The 8,355-nt window shown below is 43.1% G+C and overlaps 1 protein-coding gene across 1 annotated transcript; it reads left to right on the top strand.

Annotated features, from left to right (window-relative positions):
• Positions 1 to 107: 107 nt before the first annotated feature.
• Abra (actin binding Rho activating protein) lies at positions 108 to 6,518 on the top strand. The gene is made up of 2 exons (XM_048457263.3): positions 108 to 838; positions 5,941 to 6,518. The coding sequence occupies exons 1-2, from the start codon at positions 180 to 182 to the stop codon at positions 6,416 to 6,418; spliced, it is 1,137 nt and encodes a 378-aa protein (XP_048313220.3). The 5' UTR covers positions 108 to 179; the 3' UTR covers positions 6,419 to 6,518.
• Positions 6,519 to 8,355: the final 1,837 nt, after the last annotated feature.

Below are 8,355 nucleotides of genomic sequence, written 5' to 3'. Positions count from 1 at the left end.
GAACACCGTCACAGAGATGGCACCACATGGTGGCAAGAAATGCTTAGCATAGTTTCCACCCGCACGGGCTCCCCTTCCCACTCACGCCCTGCTTCTATTTAAATCCCAAGCGCCTCTCTCTCACACACGTTCCCTCCTTAGTCAAGGTCCAGACTGCCGGCAGAGAAGAAACAGGTAGCATGGCTCCCGGAGAAAATGAAAGGGAGGCGGGGCCCGCCAAGAGTGCCCTCCGGAAGGTACGCACAGCAACTCTGGTTATCAACTTGGCTCGCGGTTGGCAGCAGTGGGCAAATGAGAACAGCATCAAGCAGGCCCAGGAGCCTGCAGGCTGGCTGCCTGGAGCGGCCAACGACCCACCGCACACCCCTAAGCCGGTGGCATGCTCCAGTCCCCACCAGCATGCCCCCGAACCTCCATCTCCAAAGCCAGATGGACGTGGAAGTGGACAGCCCTCAGAGGACGACTCCGAGGTCTCCCGCATCAAGAGGAAAGAGGTGACCAAAACATTTGTCAGCAAGGCTTATGAGAGAGGAGGAGATGTGAACTACCTGAGCCACAGGTATGAGAACGACGGGGGTCCGTCTGAAGCTGTTCAGCCGGAGAACGACATCGACAGGCTCCTCCTCAGCCGTGAGTCGCCAACGCGGAGAAGAAAATGCACTAACCTGGTGTCGGAGCTGACCCAAGGCTGGAAAGTGATGGAACAGGATGAGCCCACGTGGAAGAGCGACAGCGTAGACACGGAGGACAGTGGCTACGGAGGGGACACGGAGGAGAGACCCGAACAGGAGGCAGTGCCCGTGACTGCTGCCAGGATCAAGCGCCCCTTGCCCTCCCAGTAAGCGATTACATCCTTGACTCCTTGTGCCTCGATTACTAAAGAGTTCCAGCCAGTAACATAAATACGGGGGGGAAGGGGACTCAGTAAGATTGAGTCCTTTAGGGCAGACACACCTCTGGCCTGCAAGGACAGTGCTAATTTAAGATGTGTCCCTTCTGGTCCATGCCGTTACTGTCTCACCAGCAAGTGGGACCTGACGTCAGCACTATCCTCCAGCGTTCTGAGTTCAATTTCTATGTCGACCCCTTTTCTCATGTGGTGGAGAAGTATAGTATAGGCTCAGAAACGAGACCCCAGAAACTAAGACACACCAAAGTCACAGGAACAATACGGGAGGCAGCAGGAAAGGCTAAATCAGAGCTTGCCTTCATACATTCCTTTAGCATAAAGCCAAACATCAGCTTAATTGATCTCAGTGCCCTTCAAAGTATAGGGTTTTAGGACAACTATGTTGAAGGCTTTAAAAGACACAAAATAATGGCTTTTGTGTGTGTGCATGTATGTGTGTGTGTGTATGTGTGCAAGCCCGTTTGCACACAAACCCCTACACGTGGGTGTGGAGGCAGGAGAAGTATGCCAGGTGTTTTGCTCTGTGGCCCTCCACTTTTCTATACAAGACAAGGTCTCACTGAGTGAGCGAGCACCAAGGAATCGGCCTGTCTGCTTCTCAGTGCTAGGATTACAGGACTGGCCATGCCTATATGTGTTTTTATTTTATTTTTATGTGATGTCTGGGGATTCAAACTCAGGTCTTCATTTTTGCATAGCAAGAACTGTTACCCACTGAGCCATCTCTCCAACCTAGCTTGATGAATTTACTCCCTGCCCCCCCCCCACTCTAGTAAAAAGAATGCTTTCCTTGGACTTTGAATCAGTTACTGATTTGTAGGAAGAATCAGTGGCCTAGATCTCAAGCCTGTTAGAAAGGAGAACAGAGATCATAGCTGCTGACCAGAAACAAAGGCCCTGTCTTTTACATAATCCTGGCATGTGTGATCCCCATGATCCATTAATCAACTACTGATTGTCCCTGGGTTGTGCCAATGCACAGAGGAGCAAGTCTCCCCAGCATTTCCCTGTGTTGCTGGACAGGGGGCCGAGGTTCTAAGACAGTAGGGCACTGCCTGTCCAGTGGGGGCAGCACAACCACCTCTCTTTATAAATATCCCAAATGTATTCATGAATATCCCAAATGTGAGCTAGGAAATTCACTCTTAAGCCTCGTGTCATACTGAAGCAGGGATTCGGGTGAAGGACATTTATTAGAGAACTTTCTAGAACCATTCCTTTGAGACAGATTATATATAAAACTCCTGGTCATTTTATTTTCTGTTCATTTTATTGCCATTTAATAACTTATCCAAAATAGTTACTCCCTAAGGGAGAGAACCATGATAAAATTAGTTCCCATGTTGACCCTACACTACTAACAAGCTGCATTCAGGCAGGAAAGCAGCATAAAGACCAAGCCGGTTATAGAGTGGGCAGATTAGGATTAGATTATTTCTCCTAATAAAGCTAACCTTTCCAAGGTACTTTGCCTATCACATCTGGTATGATTAATCATTTTGCATATTCTCAGAGAGGAAATAATTGTAGCTATGAGAAACTGCACAGGCAGAGAGCATTGGAGTGAGTGCAGTGCTGGTCACCATGGGCGACATGGTAACTGCCTTGCTGTCCAGTTATCCTGTATTATCTTTGCAAAGATCAGTCTAAAGCAGTGATCGTCAGCCTTCCTAATGCTGCGACCCTTGAATACAGCTCTTCTCGTTGTTGTGACCCCCATAACCGCAAAATAATTTTTTGTTGCTGCTTCATAACTGTAATTTTGCTACTGTTATGAATCAAAAGGTAATTTATCTGTGTTTTCTGATGGTCTTAGGTGGCCCCTGTGAAATAGTTGTTCAACCCTCAAAGGGGCTGCAACACACAGGTCAGGAACCACTGATTTAAACCCTTTCACCTGAAACTTTAAAGCCTACAATAACATGATATTATTGTATTCAGTGGCCTAAAAGATACCTAGGACATCAGAATTTCTAACTCCAGTTTAATCCTAGCCCTTTCACACTTTTAACAGTTCAAGATAGAAAACCATCCATACAAGATGTTGTTGGCACGGAAAAGATCCTTTGCGGTATATGCCTCCTGAGTGTTTTACCATTTTAAAATAGACTTGTTTCTTTATTTAGTTGTTCAAGGCAGGTTTATCTGTGTAACGACCCTCCTGCCCTGGAACTCACTCTGTAGACCAGGCTGGCTTCAAACTCACAGAGCTGCGCCTGCTCTGCCTCCTGAGTGCTGGGGTTAAAGCACTGTGCCACCACGCATGGATATACTTATATTCTAGCTTTTGTTTTGTTCTATTATTTCTTATTTCAGGGAATCACAAGATGACAATGAATTGAGATTTAGAAAATGCTTCATTTAAAAGATAATGGCTTCTTCATAGATTTATTTCCAAACCAACATTAACTCTTTTTCCAAAACAATATTGAGCTCCAATACTCAGGGCACCTAAGTTCCTAAATCAAAGAAGAAAACAGAAATTACACCTTAAAAACCAGAAAGTCATAGAACATGAAGTTTAAAGAAATCGCCTTCTGATGCTAGCATAAAGTTTTCTACTATACCTTTTCTCTTTATAAAAATTACAAAATAAGAATACCCACGTAAGACTATTAGAGGAGGTCATGAGTTCAGTTGGTCACCTGGATGCCAACATAATATTTTTCATTTGTGGATAACATCACTGAATTCTTCAGCCTGGTGTCTCTACACTTTAGTTGCAAATGCAACTTGATGTTACCTGGATTCTCTTTACAAATGTCTTTTAGGGTGCTTTTCCCACTATTCAAAGGCTACCCAAAGAGCTCTTAGGTGGTATCATGTAAAGGGCAGATGGAGTAGCTAAGCAGCCAGGCATTAGCCCCCAAGCTTGTACTAATGAGACTTACTGCATCACACCTTCAGAAATACATCTTGCTTTGTAGCTGGACGGATGCTCATTTTCAAATACGCCACAGATTTTTTTCTTTGAACTAGCTACAATCATTAGATTACACCCGTCTCCATCACTGAGCTTTCAAAGATACATTTACTTTTCCAAGATCTTGCAGTCTACACTGGGAAGGAGAGCAGGCAGCTGATGGCATAGGGGTGACAGCTCACTTCAGTGGGGCTGAGTAAAATCTTGTCCACTTCAACGTGTTGTTCCTTTTAGAACTGTTTCAGACTTCAGGGACTGCATAAGCGTGTGCTGTATAGCGCTGTGTGTCGTTTTCCCCAGGTAATTTTCTGCATGCTCTTCTCCACATGGCTATGAAAGTGCTACATCAGAGCCTTCCCTTCCAGTCCTAACCCGACAGTTGAGACCAGTCACAGGACCTTCTGAAACATAAACGTGGGAGTTAGTGAAATTTCGCCATCTAGTGGATGCTATTTCTTTCTCCGACGACTTTATTGTACTTAAGCAGATCTGGTGTCTGCACCAGGTGGGCTGCATGAATCTCTTCCTTATGGAAGGAGGGCAAACATTTGTCTCCTGGCACCAGGAAGATGCGATGAGTGTCATCAACTCAGGGTTATCGAGACATAACAGAGCTTGGGACCACAGGGATAGGGGACTGAAATACCTTAGAAACAGTAACTGTGATTCACTGGTCCATTTGCCATCTGAGCAGAATTTAGGAAGTTTGTGCATTGACAGATAAACCTGGCGCACTCTCAAGTTGAGAGTGGCGAATTCTGAGTGCTCAGAGTCCTGCCATGCCTCTGATAGGTAACTCAAGAACGTCTTTTCACATCTTCAGTCCCTGTGCTTCCAGACATGAGGCCACTTCATGCTCTGCAGAATAAAGGGGGCTCCCTTAGGAAGATGGGGTAATTTTTTTTCTTTAACAAAGAAAAACAAAACGATAAAGTCTACTAAATTGGAGATACAGAAGCAACAGAGGAGTTTTTCTTTTTTTTTTTTAACAGAGGAGTTTTTCAAGTACAAAATTTAGCAATTTGAAAACTGAGTCTGCATCTTTTATCATAATGCATTGTTTCAAGAACTGGGTTTGTAGTTCTAATAAAAACATGCATTCCAAAATCCACACATACACACACACACACACACACACACAGGCTTTGAAAATCAACCATCTATCACAAGCTATCACTAAATGCTGGTGGCATATCACACTGATTTTTAGCTTTGGTTTTGCAGAATCCTTCCTCTGCTATAGACTAAAGCAGTTTTGTTTAGTTTAGTGCTTTTTTTTGTTTTGTTTTTTGTTTTTCTCCCGAGACAGGGTTTCTCTGTAGCTTTGCAGCTTGTCCTGGAACTAACTCTGTGGACCAGACTGGCCTTGAATTCAGAGATCCTCCTGCCTCTACCTCCCCAGTGCTGGGATTAAAGGTTTGTGCCATTACTGCCTGGCCTCAAGAAGTATTTCTTAAGAATTGCATTCTGACCTCTTGTAGCATCTTAACTTGGCTTCAAATTCCAGTCTTAGTTTCCCACTTAATAGTTTTGTCTTTAGGGCAGTCGGTAATCTTCCTGGCTTCAGTTCCCTCATAGCTGACTGAAATATTACCCATCATTCAGTATTCTTACTGACAGCAAGTGTTTTCTGTTTGTGCAACCTGATGTCTTAAAAAAAATGTGTACATCACTAACACTCATGTAAATCGGCTCTCAAGGGAAAAATGCACACAATTCTATGCATAACTACTTCAGTCTGTATAGTAATACCAAATATATGTTTGGGAAATAACTAGTTTCAGAAGCCCTGAGAACTGGCTCCAGCTCAGGAATGTTCATAACATAAAACATACTAGAAACACACTTTTACACTATAGGTGAGAGAGGTTTTGGGGTTTTTTAAAACATGAGTTTAATATCATTAGTGTTTAATCTATGGATGTTACAGAGAAAGCAGCCTAGGATATAAAGTAAGAATGATGGAAAATTTTCACTTTTTCATTGTAAGTAGCAGCATACAGGGACTATTAGACATACACTCAGATGCATACACATGGGAGGCACAAAGGGAACTGACCCTTGCTGTTTGTGTGTCAACCTTGTTTTTCCACCTTCTTTCCTTCAGGGCGAACAGATACACAGAGGCACTCAACTGTAAGGCCCACCGGAAATACAGCCAAGTGGACAGCCTGAAGGGGAGGTGGCAGCAGTGGGCCGATGAACACATACAGTCGCAGAAACTCAATCCCTTCAGTGATGAGTTTGACTATGACCTGGCCATGTCCACTCGGCTTCACAAGGGAGACCAGGGCTACGGCCGCCCCAAAGAGGGAAGCAAGACGGCCGAGAGGGCCAAGCGCGCCGAGGAACACATCTATCGGGAAATCATGGAGCTGTGCTTCGTTATCCGCACGATGGCTCGCCACAGACGAGATGGCAAGGTCCAGGTGACCTTCGGAGAACTCTTTGATAGATATGTTCGCATTTCAGATAAAGTGGTGGGCATCCTCATGCGTGCCAGGAAACATGGACTGGTGCACTTTGAAGGGGAGATGCTATGGCAAGGCAGAGATGACCACGTTCTGATTACTCTCCTTGAGTGAGTTCTCAGGGAAATCAACTTAGTTAAATACTGTATTAATAGTAAGTACAAAGGCAAGCTGTGCTGGAATGTTATCAATATTAAATGATTTTTTTTACAAATGGCTTTTGGTGCTATTTCTGAGGTTACGACATAAAGATTGGAATAAAACATACTCAGAACATTTTAGAAGTAAACAGACTTTAATACAAAAACAGTATATTGATATCTGAAATTTCACTTACCTTTTTAAGCAAAAATATTTGGCCTTCATTGATGAAATCATTACAAATTTAAAAATACAGGTTTAAAAAAGCTGACCTTTAGATAATATAGAACATCATCACAATATCAGTCATTTTTAGGGGCAAAATTCATTTAAATTGAATAAAATTTAATTGCCTTTTTTTTCTAAAAAAAATAAAAATAAAAAGATGATCATTGGGCTAAAGTAGCCTCAAATTCTCAAACTCTATTTCGCTAAGGGTGATTTCAAACTCCTGATCCATGGGCCTCTACCTCTTTAGTGCGGGATTATTCCCACTTTATAACATATGAGGACTCAGACCCAGAGCCTCAGACCTGCCCAGGAAGCACACTCGTACTTATCAGACAATTCTTCAGTCCTTTCAAAAGTTATAGGATCACCTTTGGTGCATAAACAAAAGTAGGCACTCAATAAGATGCTGAAGTTCCTTCAGCCAGCCTTTCTCTTGCGACTTGAGCAGGTCGCATAGAAACAGACGCCATCGGTGGCCTCATGACCAACAAAGATGGCGCATGACCAGGGAGTGGAGGTGGGGGGGGGGGGCTCAGCTTCATCAACAAGGTTGATTTTTGCCTAAAGTCTTGATGAGTAAAGTCTGCTTCCATGATGCAATAGATGTGCAGCAAACAAGAAATACAGAAAGTCTATGAAGTGGATGTTCACTGGAGAAAATCTTACAGAACCACTGAAATTAAAACTGAGACATTTTCCCCTTCTGTTCCAACAAAGAAAAGGCCACAACAATATAAGTTTCTCTCTCTCTCTCTCTCTCTCTCTCTCTCTCTCCCTCTCTCTCGTTTCAACACACACATACACACAAACACAAAACAAAAATCAAAGAAAGCTGCTAAAATTAAAACAGTTATACTTTGCGTTAAATACAAAAATGTCCAATTATATCTCAAAATGACAGAAATTCATAACTGCTCCATGTTAGACAAGCGACAGAATAAACTAGAGATTGTCAAGAATGATTGCTTCAAACAGAGAATTCCAATATTTTAAAGGAAACATATACCTCCTTTCTATACTTTCTAGTGAAATTCCCTACGCATGACACACACGTGTGTTGTCAGTGGGAACCATGTTAGAACTGAGGAGAACACAACGGAGTAAGAGCTGCTACATCTTTTGTTATTTTTGTATGATTATTTGGGTTAGATTCCAAACTATCTCTTTTGCTAGGAATAAAACAAAACCGGAGTTGAAGCTGCGACGTTCCTGGTACCAGCATCTCCTCCAAGGCTTCAGGAGCTCACATGTCGTCATCTCTGCAGGCTACAGGATGACATGATCCAAAGTTCTACTTGTCTGAACTCAAGAATACTCTGGGAACCCTTTCCCTAGTGCCTGACAAAGTGAGATCACATCCATACCCTGCTTAGTTTCTGTCTTTTAAAGATGTTACTTTCCTGATTCTCAACATTTCTCATGGTACAGGAATCACTCTAGGTGTACTGGAATTCTGTAGGACCGAGAACTCTTACCCCTTCTCCTTAGAAAGCAAGCAGTCATTAATTCTTCTGAATAATGCTTAACGAGTCAGAAACTAGAATCCTTGGAGGGAAACGCTATGTGTCAGGGGCATCCGAGCAGGCAGCCTGCAAGGTTTCACCACTGCACTCTAGCAACCTAATGAGTTAATTATTTGTAGATTTTTTTTTTACCTTCCTCTATTTTATTGTGCTTAA

The sequence above is a fragment of the Myodes glareolus genome, chromosome 19, assembly GCF_982192425.1.
Source record: "Myodes glareolus chromosome 19, mMyoGla1.1, whole genome shotgun sequence".
Classification (NCBI taxonomy): domain Eukaryota; kingdom Metazoa; phylum Chordata; class Mammalia; order Rodentia; family Cricetidae; genus Myodes; species Myodes glareolus.
The sequence above is the reverse complement of the archived record's forward strand: the minus strand, read 5'-3'. Positions and strand labels throughout refer to the sequence as shown.